This window comes from Limulus polyphemus, unplaced genomic scaffold (assembly GCF_000517525.1).
Source record: "Limulus polyphemus unplaced genomic scaffold, Limulus_polyphemus-2.1.2 Scaffold3751, whole genome shotgun sequence".
NCBI lineage: Eukaryota > Metazoa > Arthropoda > Merostomata > Xiphosura > Limulidae > Limulus > Limulus polyphemus.
The window spans coordinates 20,092-37,505 of NW_013669361.1; the positions used below are offsets into that span (position 1 = coordinate 20,092).

Genomic DNA, 17,414 nt, shown 5'->3' on the forward strand with positions numbered 1-17,414 from the left:
TGTTTGGTGTGACGGGGATTCGAACCCGCGACCCTCAGATTGCGAGTCGAGCGCCCTAACCACCTGGCTATGCCGGGCCCCGGTATTCAAGAGTTAATAGATTGAGCACTTGAATACCGAGAACTCTTACAAAATTTGTAGCCCACCCGAATTCTGTCTCAATCTATTAACCTCAAAAACACACTTTTTTCGGCCACGAATACGGGAGTTTACGGGATTGGCCGAACTGTGTTTCTCTTCCACAAAATAACAGAAGTTCATGCTTAAATAGTTTCTGCACTAAGCCTTTTACAGCAACAGATAAGCTTCATTGAGCTTTCCCTACCATTTTTATTGACAGAACTCGCGAAAACCGCGGAGAAAACTGCTTTATAGAGCTGAAGAACCAGATTTTGTATTCTTCAACATTTGAAGCCACTATCATTTTGTGTGGGGTTGAGTATGAGGATGTAGGTTATACTCTCTCATAGATCGTAAACGAATGCATATTCCGCCACGTTGGGCGATTCTGATTTCAGATATCGCAAGGAGTTCAAACCTCCATTTAGAATTTAAAAAGGAGCGTATCGGAAAGCTTTAGTTAGAGGTCAACCCACCAAACATGTCTCCTTGACATGCAGACTGGGTGTTAAAAGATGCTCACTTTAATTTATAATTTGTACTGGAAAACAACTTTGAAAAACGTACGCACATATCTCGAATCGTACTTCATTTGTGTACTTGTGGTACTCGCACTTCTTATAGAGTTTTAGAACTCTCAAGTGGAACTTATGTTCAGAAAGTTTATATGCCTTTTTAAAATTAGGAATAGTTTATTTTACATTATTATCCTACTCTTGAAAAATATTCTACATTTTGAATAATCAGAACATTGAAATTTTACTTTTCAGCACGAAAACGACTTAGCAAAGCAAGTAAAAGGGTATATATAAAATTACTCTGAAATTTTCACTGTCATAAAACCGAAACGAGAAATGAAAATCCTATCAAACACATAAACTAGTTTCTTCATTAAATGGCCCCCGATGACTCAGTGGAATTTCAAAGGCTTATAACGCTAAAATTCTGATTTCGATACCTGTGTTGGGCAAAGCATAGGTAGCCTATTGTGTAGCCTTGTCTTTAACAACGAACCGCTACAGTTTCGTTAGATTTTACATAAAAAACTCTTTCGGTCAGCTAACGACAACCTGCGGAGTTTTGTCCATTACTAAATCTTTTCTTGGTAGCAAAAATCGTGGTCATGTAATCACAATCAAATGATTTTAATGACGTTTCCTTTAATAAATGATTGTGAAAAAATCACTTTAATTCCTGTTAATTAAACCTCCTCATTTCTCAGTTTTCAAAATGGCAAACAGTTAGTTTTTTTGCTGTCTGCTGTTCTCTTTCACTTGAGTATTATTCATGATGTCCAGTAACTGCATGCCTATTCTAGGTGATGGTGCATGTCACTCTTTAAACATTTCTACATCAAGTGATATTTCCAAATCAAACAATTCAATCTTTCGTCTTTAAAACGCAATCTGTTTCTTGTCTTTTTCTTTTGTCATATGCATCTATTACCCAACTTATAAAGATTTCAACTCGGTAAGTTTTCATTTTAAATGTCATTGTACATGCTTCTGTAACATCAGGAATTAGCACCATTTCCTATAAGAGATGCGAGTTGTTTCTCCATCTTCTGAACCTTCCTTTCCTCAGCTCGCAGGAGTTGATGCAAGCGTCTTATTTCTTCCGACTGCTGAGCAATGATTTTTCTCATCTGTTGTTTGAAAATTATAGAACAAAATAATTGAGTTTACACTACTCGGCAAATATTTGTTAATATGATTTTCGTCAAATATAGCCATAATATTAAATAGTTTAACTTTGAAACCAAATTTAAGAATCTTTTCTATTTTTTTTTAAATATAGACAACATTTTTATAGAAATGGGAAACACATTTCTTTAATACGGGAAAAGGTCGGTATTTATAGAAATGTAAGAATACACACGTACTTGAAACGTAAGAGTTATACATTAAATGTGGAAGTTCAGAATCGATATATAGCTTTCATACTGTAGCACATAAAATGAAGGTTATTTCATGACAGGTAAAGAATATAATATATTAAACCTTTTTTATTTTTATAACAAATCTAAAAAAAAAGTCTAAAACGAAACTATAAGCTAAGATAAATATTGAACTTTTTCCTTATTTCACACGTCATAGAACTGTAAATTGACAAAACTTTTGTAAATTCAAGGAAAGATTAAACAGGAATTTATATCATTGTTCCATAATGTACTTGTGAGTTCGAAATAGAACAAAGTATAAAATATTTCGAAACAATTTAACAATCAATAAAACCCTGGCACAGTTATTCGTGCAATAAGCCATAGCTTTATTCTGTTCCACATTTATTCAAATCAAAAAATAAATAAATAGACGCAAACAATGAGTAGTTTACCTCTACCGTGGTTTGTGGGTCACAAACATCGTGTTCTTCAGTTGATACGTTTCTTATGTTTTTCTGTTTTCGCGTAGTCCTGCTTAACCTGTCTGACAAGTCTAGCCCATTCATTTGATCTACGCCATTCTGATCACCTTTGCCAACATTTTCTTTACTGTAACAATATACATTCAGAAAAAAGAAATTAAATATCCTCTAGAAATACTTTTAGCTCAAGATTGACAGGGAATTACTAATTAAACCAGAATTGGCTGAGACATAAATAAGAATAATTTACTTAGCATCAATAGACATTTCACAATCAATATGGTATTTATAGAAGAAAGTAACATCTGAGAATAACAGAACATGTTCGCCAAACCTCGATTTCAAGTATGTTATTAGATACAGTTACAAATGTGATAGTACATCTACAAAAAATACAGTGCTGTTGCAAATCACTGATGTTCCGAGATACGTATGAGAACCTTTTCATCGACGATATATTACAACAAAAATTCACAACTAATATCTACTTGTATTCCAAAAGAAATTCAACCGTTAAATAAATACAAAAATGAACAATACTTTTACCAGTGATAACTTATACTCACATATATGGATGTGGACGATCACATTGTATTTCTTTGCTGTCTGTCTCGTCAGAAGTGGATATGTTCAGAGAGCGTATTTCAGGCAGATAAGACATTTGTTTATTGATCACAACTGATTCTGCATCCTGTGGAAAAAACAAACTTTTATCGATGTGTTTTATGAGTTTGTAACAATGTAAATTAGGTTGAATTCAAGTGCCTAACTATATTTAGAATTATAACGCTTATAGCACTGATATATTAATTGTGTTTTTTTTAACCTATAGAAACTTAGATTAATATAGGTATGTGAATAATATTATGGTATAGCGCCTGATTTATAGTTCGGTATTATACAGCTGACCCAAGTTGGGCTGATGAGCTTTGAATAGGTGAGACTGCAGTTCAGTCCACAACAGAGGGTGCAGCGAATCAAAGAATGCATCAGACTTCTACGTCGAATATTATATTTTCAATTTTATCTTTAGTGAAAATAAAATAAATCTGTAATATAAACTCTTATATGTATAGATTCACAGTTTAAAACAAATATCAGTATATCGAACTTGGATGTAGTAGTAAATGAATATATAATTAAACCTTATTGTAAAATGAAATATTTGTTTGTATTTCTATATTTTGCCATCAAAGGAATAGACAGACCAAGATTTGAAATGCTGCATTCAATTTTTAAGCTCTCCAGTAGCACAGCGGCATGTCTGCGAACTTACAACGCTAGAAACTGGGTTTCGATATCCGTGGTGGGCAGAGCACAGATAGCCCTTTGTGTAAAGTTACGCTTAACTACAAGCAATTAATTTTCAAAATCTGCAAACTATAAAGATGTTTCATTAATAGACTCTTTTTACGAACATTCGAGAGTTTATACTTACACAAAATAAGAATTACACAGTTAAATCATACATGTTCGAAGACACAAAAATGGCTTCAAAATTGAGCTTGTTTTTATTTTGTGGAATTCAAATAATTTCCGCGATTGAGATCTGTATTTCGATGTACCTCTTTGGAGATAACACTTGTGGGAATACTTTAAACGAATTCTCAGGTGAGTTCGGTTTTTGTTTATAGTTCGAACGTAATTTGTTTTAAGATTAGCTTAAAGCTTTATAACAATTAGCTATAGAATGTAATACAGGTAATCATATTATAATTTTAAAAAATCGAGGTTACATTCAGAAGGATCAATTAATATGAAGTTATGGCACAAACATTTTGATCGTGATACTACTTCTCAACCACAAACATCAGCCACAAAGATTACTATTATAAACTTTTCGAAAGAGCTTATAGCTAAATCCAGCAATTTGGTTTACACTTTAAAATTACATATAGTCCTCCAAAGATCCTCGAGTATAGATAACTGTTCCATTCAATCAAAATTCAGTTGTATTTAAACATATAACAAAAATAGTGATAACTCACTTGCCTTATTTAGTTATCCTAAGATTGGATTCACTAAATCATATATCCACGTTTTTTTACTATTCAATATCAAGAGAAATTTAGTTTGAAATATGATACTGAGAAAATATAAATCCGTCAAGAAATATAAAATATCAACTTATTTCTTCAACAGAGTTATTTCATTTTGTTTTTTCTAAATGCCTCTTGATTAAGAAAACTCTAAACCCTTTCGCTAAGAAGCTAACTTATAATCTTGATCCTAAATCCTTTCACTAAGAAGCCAACTTATAGTCTTGATCCTGAATCCTTTCGCTAAGAAGCTAACTAATAATCTTAATTCTAAATCTATTCGCTAAGAAGCTAACTTATAATCTTGATTCTAAACCCATTCGCTCAAAAGTTAACTTAAAATCTTGATTCTAAACCCTTTCATTAAGAAGCTGACTTATAACCTTGATTCTAAACCATTTGCCAAGAAGCTAACTTATAATCTTGATTATATGCATTTTCGTTGAGAAGCTAACTTATAATCTTGATTCTAAACCCATTCGCTAAGAAGCTAACTTATAATCTTGATTCTAAACCCATTCGCTAAGAAGCTAACTTATAATCTTGATTCTAAACCCTTGTCCCAAGAAGTTAACTTATAATCTCGATTCTAAACCTTTTTTGCTAAGAAGCTAACTTATAATTTTGATTCTAAACCCTTGTGCCAAGAAGCTAACTTATAATTTTGATTCTAAACCCATTCGCTTAGAAGCTAACTTATAATTTTGATTCTAAACCCATTCGCTAAGAAGCTAACTTATAACCTGGATTCTACAGTTTATTGGAGTCAGAATAATTTAATTAAAAATAAACTTTAACATATTTTACTATTTGTGTTTCTACAAATATTTTTTTTATTTTGTGTTCAAAGGCAAATGCAATTTCGGAATCTTTTTCGCTTGAGTAAACACGAATGTTATTTTGTTGTTTATCAGTTTGTTTATACATGCTGTTACCTAGCTTGATTGGTTGACAGTTTTCTGCTCTTTCACGGTATGTTTCACAAAACATAATCTTAAAAAATATAGTCAGATTCAGATTCAACAACATACTATCAACACAAACTGCTCAAGATAACGTTTTTGAAAGGCAACTAAATTAAAATGTTCACTTTATAATTAGGTTTAGAGTACATGTCTTACATTTTTTTAACAATTGCATATCTGTAACGGCGAACTGCCCCCAGTGGTACAGCGGTATGTCTGTAGACTTACAACGCTAGAATCCGGGTTTCGATACCCGTGGTGGGCAGAGTACAGATAGCCAATTGTGTAGTTTTGTGCTTAATTACAAAAAAAAACGAAAAAAACGGCGAACTTGCCGTCGGTGATTTTAAGATTCTCTGTAGTGTTTCCGATATGAAAGACACATTAGTGATTCACTACAGGTATTTCAATGTTAAGTGGTAGGCTGAACAATGACTGAATATAATTAAAACTCAAAATATACACATTTTGTTTTACATATGACTGTGTATTAAACTGGATTTTATAACTATTAAGTCGAAGCTTTGTCGAAAAACACAAAAAACAAAATTAGTCTAAAGCTGCTGAAATTATTTTAGAATAAAAAAGAAACTATTTTTAAAGAATATTGGTTAATTTTGTTTTTGAAAGGAACTGTTTTTATAGTCATTCCATCAAAAATCTTTAATTGTTAAGTAGATTTGTGATACTTACAAAATTAATAAGCATATGATATGTATTAACTAAAGAATATTGGTTAATTTTGTTTTTGAAAGGAACTGTTTTAATAGTCATTCAATCAAAAATCTTTAATTGTTAAGTAGATTTGTGATATTTACAAATTAATAAGCATATGATATGTATTAACTCAGGAGGTTAAAATATACAACATTAAGATTAAGAGGAACTAATTTTTTCCCTTTCAACCAATTATATTAGTGTTAAACTACGAACAAGGATTAATTCGCTGATAAATATTTATGAAATCTGAGAGCCAAATAATAATACATAATTTATTATTATCTTTTATATTTTATTATTTGCAACGATGTAAAAAACGGAATACCTGAATGGAAAATAATACTGGTGGTCTGTTTTGACCTTCCATCCATTCTTTGGCTGTTAAAGAGGAAGAAGGAGCGGGTGTCGGAGGGTACAAATCCTCTTGAAATTCCAACCTCTAAGAGAAAGGAAAATATGAGCTATGAAATTGAAACTATCCTTGAACTCAAATAAGTATGAAAAAACATATTTATAAATAATAAAATCAAAGTCTGAATATGCTAAGATAAGTTACTTTGGATAATCCGGTAATAAGTTAATGTAGGTTTCAATCTAAGAGAAATTATGTTATTGTTCTCTAATAAAAATGGTCAGTGAACAGAAAAAAAGAAGATAAAATATGAAATTAGTAATATATTTGTAAAAATTTTCTGTAAACATTTGGGAAATTCTGGACGAATCAACGTTATTCAAAGCATCATGAAACCCATGCTTAAAATCATTTCAATACTCTACAGCAACTGATTTGAAAATATTTATTTATTAAGATTTGGCTGTTTTTACAGTGGGTTTAGTGAGTTTTCTTTCAAAAATCGTAAATATTCGTTTTATTTTTTACTACATACAAAATGGTGTTTTTATTCACCTTTAAATTGCTCACATCCTCAAGTTGTGAAGCATTCAGTTAAAATTCTACATCATAACACTTTTTATAGTCCAAAAACAAGCATTTTTATAGAGTTTATAGAGACTCTAGACAGATACCGTCATAAAATACCAATACAGATATATTTATTACATCACAATAACTCATATAATTTTTCTGGTATCTTAATGTTAATTTTTACAAAAAGTATGGTGAAAATATGACATATTTATCTGCATTGACGTATTTATTAAGAAGAGGTGTTTTAGCACAGTTGGTAAATTACTGGGTAATATAAGTTGATTATATTCACAGCTTGAAATAGGATACCAATACAGACTACGTGCTGTTAAGAGTATTAAAAAATCAGTTGGCCACTTTATATTCTCTTAGCCTTTACAGTGTAAGAAAAGAACCTAAAGGCAAGAAAAGATTCATATTATGATACTGCTTGTTGCCTTTTTCTGACATACAACTTCTGCTCTGAAGATTTCCGTCAACATACAAATAACAACTAATTTTTTTTATCTTACCAGTTATAAAAACGCAAAGTATGTTTGTCTTTACAAAGAAAAATACCTCAATAAATAATGTTTAATTCTAATTTAAAAATTCACTTCCAGCTCAAACCTCTTAAGATAACATTTTGAAAAAGAAATTAAACTGAAACATTAACTTTAAAATAGAAATTTAAAATCTTAATAGCCTTAGTTTTAAAACGCATTTGAAGTTTACCAAATTTCCAAATGGAAAGAAAAAAATTACGAGAATGACAAAATCATTTTATATTTAAAAAAATATTTATGTAATTTCTTTTAAGTTTCAAGCTTTTCTTTTGACATTTAATTTTTCAGCTCTTAGAAGTTAAAACTGAAATCACAGTAATCTAAAACCTTTCGTATGTTGATTATTTATATATCAACAATGTGAATATGAACATACCACAAACTTATAACCATTTTTAATGTTTTCTTTCTCTTGATCAACATTTTGAATTAATTAAAGGAATAAATTTTTGGACTATATCTCACGATTAATATATATATTGTAAGTGAAATAAATCTTAAAGACATGTAGTCTAACGTAGAGTCTTGAATTTCATTGTCAAGATAAATATATTAATCGTGAGATATAATCCAAGGATTTATTCATATAATTGCAGCTTTTCCACGACGTAAGTCAAATAAAACAAATAAAGCTATGTTAACATTAACCCAACAACAAATGTATATTCCACTGAAAATATCATGTATTGTCTAGAAGTTGTTTTTAGTGCTTGACTGAAAGCGTTATTCCAACTCAGCTTTCTATTTCGATATTTGAGTTACTTCCTGATATATAAGCTGACGTATATTGTAGTAGACCATTACGGTTATTAAACTCGAAAGTTCGATGTGCAAAATCCATACCTTTTATGATTATATTTCACCGTAAGAAAATGTATTAGCTTTTTTTTATCAGAAATCATTACTCGGTATATAATATCATATGTAAAGTTTAGTTAAGAACTGAAGACAGAAATGCATCGTTTCACCTGTACTTATTGTTATCATAATACGCTATTAATGGTATTCTGTTTCAACTGAAATAATTCATATACAAACCTTTCTGGGGACTATCATAGAAACTGGTTCGCACATTCCCTTCATAGCAGACAATCTGTAAAAACGAAATACTTCGCAGCGTGTAATACACACTCCTCGCTTTGGCATAACACCTACGCTCCGTTGGGGCCATCCGCTTAGGTACTGATTCAAGTAGTAGCACCAGGGGGCGTTTCCAACTAATTCATAAAACCGAATATTTCCGTCCCCCTAAGAAAATGTTATAATATATTTCACCAGAGTGCACATTTGTTGAATATCATGGTCATAACAGAGTGTACAAAATACGATGAAATTTGGCTAAAAAATGAACATTGTATTCATTATAATCAAGTTTTTATGAAACATAATGAATACCAGAGTAAAGAGTTAGCAAAAAACTTAAGTTATATAAAAAAGACAACTTGTTCACCCAAAATTACAACGTATACTTACAATGTACAGAAGGTTGTAAGCCGATTAATCTTGTTAATTTTTTAAGATGGATTTTCTAACTGTTATTAAAAGTTTCGTCAAATTTTAGCAAAGTATCACAATAAAATCCAGCTTCAAAACTCCTGTCTTCTAGATAAACTTAAAGGTATCTACAAATTTTTCGTTCTTGTTACTTAGTGTTTCTTATGTATTTATGTTTATATGTTACGTACGTATATATGTGTACAAAATATTTATAGATAATAATATTGCGCAAATACTAACGTGACTCTAACATGATAAATGGCCCTTTCCAATTATTGAACTTTTGAATTAGTTAGAATTCTAATGTAGGAATAATTTTTCATTGTCTTTTTTTTAATAATCGCAATCACAGTAGTTACAAAATTTGTCGTCGTTGGTTTATTACATATGATAATTGAATTTCACGGTGTAATAAACAAGAATATATTTTTTCATAACAAGACAAACCATAAACCACAAATTATTTATCATCGTGTAAATCTCTATCATTTTGATAAGTTAAATCTTAAATCATACACTTTATCAAATGTTCTGTGAAACTGAACCAAAATTATTCCTGAATTAACACGTTATTTTCATACTACAAGTAAAATATATCCTAGCGTATCTGATTAGTTATCTTGTCAGTGTAACAAATTTTAAAGACACGTAACATGACGTTTAGTCCTGATTTCCTGTTCAAATTCGTGGTTAATTTCCAAGTATTCTTTATATTTTTTAAAAACACAAATTATAAGCATAAATAAGCTTTTATGTACTACAGTACACTATCATAATTTCGAAGTGATCCATTCAAACCAGTTACAGCTAGTTCTAGACCAGCATATTCATTCTTATTATATATATATATATTTAACTCAACAAAATTATAAATCAGTTATTCTAAAATGATGACTGTGCTTCTTATTTGTACTAAATTTATACAGTTGAGATTCGAAGCAATATACAAAATTACGTCACGAAACATTAGCGGCTGGATGAGAGAACTACATAAATTCACAAAGACACTGACTTTGCCGCTGTTTCAGTCACTTAAAATAACTTTGATAGACGATATATCTCAGTGAAATAAGAGAATAAAACAATGTACTGTAAAAATGAAGAGGTTCTTACTAAAAGAAGAATCTAATAGTTTTTTGGGTTGAATATTAATTATGGATGAACTTTCAACTAAGAGATGTCACATAAAACTGCGCGCTCTATGCTTTGCAACATTTCTGTAACAACCGCTCACCTTCCCAGCCAAGTAGATAATCTTCGTGTCATGATCGTAGTAAGGAAACAGTATACCAGCAGATGAATCAATGATTTCTATTCGTAGAGGCTGCCTCATGTCTTTCTGTAATTCAGTTACAGTCAGGCTAATACAAAATCGACTAATTCTAAATCAATTGTGTCAAAATTAATTATTTGAAATGCCTACTTAAAACTACAATGCTTAAGGAAAAATAAAAACACCTGTTTATATGGAAAAAAATTCATCTTGTAAAAATATATAGCGTCAAAACAACTTTTCTCTGAAGTTATAATTTCGAAGATTGTTATCTTAATTAACTAAAGTGGCAGAAACTAATGAAATAAAAAAATAATATCATTATATGGTTTTAATAACCTTAAAACGTTCTTCTTTCATGTTTATTTCTTGTAGCCAAAAGCATTTTATGTGTTAAACAAGTATATAACAAAACCTTACTGCTAATCCTAAAACATTTAGTAAGTACACTTACCTCAGACCAGATAGCCCACTGGCGATCACAATATTTTGAAAATCCTGTGGTGAAAAGCATTTTTGTATCGCCCAGGTACACCACCTTTGAAGCCTTAAAACCTTGCTGTAAAATAGTTTCCTGGGACGAAATGTTTTCGGAATTATTAACAGAAAGCTTTATCACTTATAAAACTACAGACATTTCTATATAAAATCTTCAGTTATCATTTATTGCTCTATAAAAATTGATACATTGTTTTATACATATAATTCTTGTCTACAAATTCTGTAAATATGTTGTTTTTCTATTTCACTCAAATGTTTTAAGACGAATGACAAATAGTAACATCAGAATTTTAAGAATAACGAGTGAGTGTTTCTAGAATTCTTGAATGAATGTTGTTCCGCAAGACGTGAGAAGGAAAAATTGGATAAATTATAATAATTCTAGTTTATTTTTTGGCGACGTTACGAGCAGATGCCCTTCGTCAGGCAGTAAAGACCGTGTTTCACTGAAATTTGACTGAGCCATAAAACCAGGTTTGGTTAGAACACCAAACCACATTACCAGGATTAGTTAGAACACCAAACCACAATACCAGGATTAGTTAGAACACCAAACCACAACACCAGGATTAGTTAAAACACCAAACCACAATACCAGGATTAGTGAAAACACCAAACCACAATTCCAGGATTAGTTAGAACACCAAATAACAATACCAGGATTAGTTAGAACACCAAATCACAATACCAGGATTAGTTAGAACATCAAACCACAATACCAGGATTAGTTAGAACATCAAACCACAATACCAGGATTAGTGAAAACACCAAACCACAATTCCAGGATTAGTTAGAACACCAAATCACAATACCAGGATTAGTTAGAACACCAAACCACAATATCAGGATTAGTTAGAACATCAAACCACAATACCAGGATTAGTTAGAACATCAAACCACAATTCCAGGATTAGTTAGAACACCAAATCACAATACCAGGATTAGTTAGAACACCAAACCACAATACCAGGATAAGTGAAAACACCAAACCACAATACCAGGATTAGTTAGAACACCAAATCACAATACCAGGATTAGTTAGAACACCAAACCACAATACCAGGATTAGTGAAAACACCAAACCACAATACCAGGATTAGTGAAAACACCAAATCACAATTCCAGGATTAGTTAGAACACCAAATCACAATACCAGGATTAGTTAGAACACCAAACCACAATACCAGGATTAGTTTGAACATCAAACCACATTACCAGGATTAGTTAGAACATCAAACCACATTACCAGGATTAGTTAGAACATCAAACCATAATACCAGGATTAGTTAGAACATCAAACCACAATACCAGGATTAGTGAAAACACCAAACCACAATTCCAGGATTAGTTAGAACACCAAATCACAATACCAGGATTAGTTAGAACACCAAACCACAATATCAGGATTAGTTAGAACACCAAATCACAATACCAGGATTAGTTAGAACACCAAATTACAATACCAGGATTAGTTAGAACACCAAATTACAATACCGTGATTTGATGTTCTAACTAATCCTGGTATTGTGATTTGATGTTCTAACTAATCCTGAAATTGTGGCTTGGTGTTTTCACTAATCCTGGTATTGTGGTTTGATGTTCTAACTAATCCTAATACCAGGATTAGTTAGAACACCAAACCACAATACCAGGATTAGTTAGAACACCAAACCACAATACCAGGATTAGTGAAAACACCAAACCACAATACCAGGATTAGTGAAAACACCAAATCACAATACCAGGATTAGTTAGAACATCAAACCACAATACCAGAATTAGTTAGAACATCAAACACAATACCAGAATTAGTTATAACATCAAACACAATACCAGGATTAGTTAGAACATCAAACTATAATATCAGGATTAGTTAGAACATCAAACACAATACCAGGATTAGTTAGAACATCAAACTATAATATCAGGATTAGTTAGAACATGAAACTATGATACCAGGATTAGTTAGAACAAACTATTATATCAAGATTAGTTTAACCCATTTATTTTCACACTCTGTGTGTAACCTGTTCAATCCGATTAAGAGTGTGTCGTGCTCGAACTGTGAATTGGAGGGTTCATGGGTCGCATGTAGGCCGTTGCAACACAAATGTGCTCTTCACTTTCAGGCCATGGGTCGCTATAAAAGTGATGGTCAAATCCCACTATTTAATGAGAGAAAAGTAGCACAAAAGTTTGTGAGTGATGCTACTAACTAGCTACCTTTCCTCTAGTCTATCAGGTAGTGACGGATATACGTAGAAAGCTCTTTGTGTAGGTTTGTGCGAGAATATAGAAACAAAATAAATCCTATTATTATATAAATCAAATGAAAATGTAATACATCTATCCTTTGGAATATAATATAATAAATTGTGGAATATCGAATAGTAAACAGAATTTAAAGATCGACGCATTTTCCCATAATGAATCATTGTTTTCATAGAATCTAGATAGGTAGATTATTTGAATAAAATACGACCTCATATGCTCACTTTGATAATAAACGAACCTACCTCTATGACCGTCCCTTTCTGAGGATTGATAATCCTGAGTTTTTTGTCCCTACATGTTGTCGCAAGCAATGTTCCATCCCAATTAAAGGACATGGAAAATATGTAGTCGGAATGGCAAGATATGGACTTAACCAACGTTCCTTCTGCTGTATTCCACACCAGGATCTATTGATGGATTTTTTTATTATAAAGTAGAAAAATTACATTAGAATTTAGTACATGGAGATTAGATTTATCATTGACGACAGAGTAGGTTATTAAGTCTGCTTAGTTAATAGTGTAGCCCACGAACATACATGATTTATGAATAAAAGTAACTAATTATCTAGGACTACATACATGTAGCGGTTAAATTCCGGCAAACTAAATATTGTATATACTATATTTTCATTATAGTACGAATAAGGTTATCATTATTACTGTAACCTTTTGTGTCACCCCGAGAAAACTTAAAAATCAGCTAATGAGAAGCAACACGAAGGGTTATTAAAATCATTTTAATTGCCAAGTGCTTTACCACCTAGTTTATTTTAACCACCAGATTTTTGTGACGTAACACTAAGTTATTTTTCCGAATAGAACAACGTCACACACATATGTAATATATATATAAAATAAATGGATCATTTATCTCCATTAGTTGACAACAAAACAACACCTTCCTGGTTATAAAATTATATTTGTACACAAGATTGGCAGATGAGATATTTTCTACTAGAAAACAATTCAACTAATTCTTGCAATTGTGTATGCTGTTGTTATTAGTTTAATTTCTAAACAATATGACAAATTTTATTTTCAATCGCTTCACAAATACACTCTCATGCGAATTTTCTATAAATTAACAGATCATCCTCTATAATAACAACAATAGGAGTTGATACCTACAAACAATTATTATCAATTTAAACTTTATAAATTCTAACAAAATAACAATTAAGTATTCTTAAAACAGAGGAATGAAGTTTCCTGAAAATTTTATGCAATTATTTAAGATATTCTTCCTGTTTTTACTCGTTCAAGAATTAACAATTGTACTTTTTCGGTTAGCATAACCTAATAATTTAACATCAAGAAGCATTAAGAAGTGTGAGATTATTAATTTAAATTTTTGATCACTTTCAGTTACATAGCATCACATGTTTAATTTTCCAGCTTATGACAGAAGTTTTCATACAAGATAATCAAATCCCGCACTAAGAAGAATGTCTTCTGCTGTAGGATGCCATTCCAAGTGACCCGCTCTTCGTTTGTGTCCTCTTAACGTCACCAGAGCGTCCTCTTGATTCTCTTCCTTAAGGCCTCCGTCAGGAATTAACCACAATTTAACCTAAAATATGATAAAATCGTATGGAATTGATCAATTATTTTAAACTGTGGGATATTAGAATTACACTCAGTTGCAGTTATAGGAAAGTCAACATGATAGCGTCTTTGCTTTATATACACAATAGTACTTTTACGTGTTCACACACTGTGGTACCTCTTAGTGGCATATGAATAGTTAAGTTGGGTATGAATGGAAGTTAAAAATAAATAACTAGAGGATATTGTATTAAATGTCAGGTCGCTCTTTAAGTAGATTAGGTGCAAGGAATATATATATATATTGTTACGACAGCGGGGGTCACGTGACGCTAGTAACACGTCATATTCTAGGAGGTTCGTGAATCCTCGAGTGTTTACTAGATTTTCGGTATTCTTGTATATATATAAGACGGCCAAGAAGTGACGGCAACAATGTAATTAAACTGCAGACAGAGAGAGACTGACGATTGAGTCGAGCACGTGAGTCGTTCGTTGTGAATTATTGCGTTTGTTATAGTGTGACTGTGGAAATTAAGTGTATTGCAAAGTTGTATTCAGAAAGAATAAACTAGTTTTATCTAAGAAAGGACTTGTATCGGTAATGTTTCTTTGGAAAGAAATTATACGGGAAATTAACTAACGACCAGAGACGTAACAATATATACAAAAATAAAGATATATATTGATCAACACTACCGTAAGGTCATCAGAACACGAAGCAATCACATTGTCGTTGAAAGGATTCCATTTTAAATCAAGCACAGGCCCTTGATGTCCAGTTACTCTTCCTACAGCATGTGGAACTCTACCTGTCTATATTGACATAAGAAAAAAAGTACGACAAATAATGTTTTTCATGCTCATGGCAATGTGATTGATCACTTATTAACTGTTTTCTCCATTCATCATGCTCATTGCAATGTGATTGATCACTTATTAACTGTTTTCTCTATTCGTCATGCTCATTGCAGTGTGATTGATCACTTATTAACTGTTTTCTCCATTCGTCATGCTCATTGCAATGTGATTGATCATTTATTAACTGTTTTCTCTATTCGTCATGCTCATTGCAGTGTGATTGATCACTTATTAACTGTTTTCTCTATCCGTCGAAGGTCGCTATAATGTCATTGAAAATCTTTAAAGTCTATTTATAGTTTCAGTTACATATATAAACATATTAACCACTTAATTCTTTATTCATTTCTTTATTTTTAAGTAAGTGCAAAATTATTTTTCTCCATCATTTTAAAACAAGCGAACAAGTATGGAAAACTCAACTGTATGAAACAGACTAGAACAAATAAAGCGCTGATTAAACAAGAAAAACAACTCAAAATGTAAACAAAAATAGGAACATCATTTTTATGTGGTTTTCCACGTACCTAACAATTTTAAAATTAAAGTGGTCATAGTTTTAAAGCATACTTACTTAGGATAAGTTATTTGATTTTATACCATTATATAGTTTTATATATATATATATATGTGTGTGGGCAGATTTTGTTGAATAAGACCGATGTCTGTAGGTTTACTTTTTTCTTGGAAATCTTCTCAAGAAGTCGATAAGCCGTTTTAACGTTGTTAGAACAACGAGCAAAAGTTGTAGATAGTGGTGAATTGGCCGACGCGTTTCGAATGCGTCTGCATCCATTATCAAGGCTGAATGTTTTGTGAACTGCGATTACTGTTAGTGGATATTTATAGGCAAGCGGGTGGTGGTATTTAGCTCATTAGGTGGCGCTGTCAACTACATTGGAAGGCGTTGATTGGTGGAGTGTTGTATTGTGGCTTGGGGGTTCCTCGCCAAGAAGTAGCAGTGTGCGTTCTGTTCCAGTCGATTGTTTGTTGATTGTGGGGGTTTGCTGTAGAATCTGTATGGCCTCGTGTATCTGGAGCGTTGTGAAGTCGTTTAATCGGCGTTTTACTTTAGTGTTTTGTACTAGGTCCTGACGTGTGAGTTTATGGTTGTGGATGCGGGCACAATGTTCTTTGATGGCTCCATTTTGTAGGTGCATTGTCAGGCGTCTTGACAGCGTCGTGGTAGTCATTCCGATGTAGGAGGCGTTTGCCAGGAGCTCACAGTCTCCTTTATTACACTTGTACTCGTAAATGACGTTCACTTGCTGTAGATCTGTTGTCATTTTATCGGGGCTGTTTTTCATGATAAGGTCCGACGTTGTGGTAGACTTGTAGTAGATGTTGAGTTGTAGTTTTGGGTTCTGTTTCTTTGGTGTAGTATTTTTGTAAACGATATCCTTTAGAATCCGTTCGTCTGTCTTGTATGCAGTGGAGAATTGGTTTTTATAGTAGACTTTGAGTTGTTCAGTGGAGTTGTCGGTAGTGGTGTTTTTTTGGCGGCTGTCCAGGTATCGTTGAAGTGTCTTGTCGAATGTGGTATTACTATATCCATTATTGATGAATGTTTGTCGGAGTGTACAAATTCTGTTGTGAAATAGATTCCAATCTGAGGATATTTTGTAGGTACGGGGGATGAGGGCGGGGGTGGTTCCAGTTTTGTGGGTGACCCACGAAATAGCCACTGACAAAACCATCAATTTTCTGGATGTACATATCCACGCTAACAACAGCACATACGCCACATCTGTCTATCAAAAACCCACTAATCAGGGAATCT

General features: G+C 32.1%; 1 protein-coding gene across 1 annotated transcript in view; it reads right to left on the reverse strand.

Moving 5' to 3' along the window:
* Nucleotides 1-6: 6 nt before the first annotated feature.
* The window catches only part of LOC106469975 (coronin-2B-like), a 33,119-nt gene continuing 15,711 nt past the window's right edge, over nucleotides 7-17,414 (reverse strand). The window contains exons 3-12 of the mRNA XM_022398536.1: nucleotides 15,473-15,589; nucleotides 14,646-14,798; nucleotides 13,469-13,633; nucleotides 10,906-11,025; nucleotides 10,413-10,517; nucleotides 8,720-8,929; nucleotides 6,534-6,647; nucleotides 3,051-3,175; nucleotides 2,455-2,611; nucleotides 7-1,765 (exon numbers count right to left, since the gene is read on the reverse strand). Coding sequence (XP_022254244.1) covers nucleotides 1,634-1,765; nucleotides 2,455-2,611; nucleotides 3,051-3,175; nucleotides 6,534-6,647; nucleotides 8,720-8,929; nucleotides 10,413-10,517; nucleotides 10,906-11,025; nucleotides 13,469-13,633; nucleotides 14,646-14,798; nucleotides 15,473-15,589 — 1,398 coding nt within the window. The 3' untranslated portion in view covers nucleotides 7-1,633. The remainder of the gene's footprint in view (nucleotides 1,766-2,454; nucleotides 2,612-3,050; nucleotides 3,176-6,533; nucleotides 6,648-8,719; nucleotides 8,930-10,412; nucleotides 10,518-10,905; nucleotides 11,026-13,468; nucleotides 13,634-14,645; nucleotides 14,799-15,472; nucleotides 15,590-17,414) is intronic.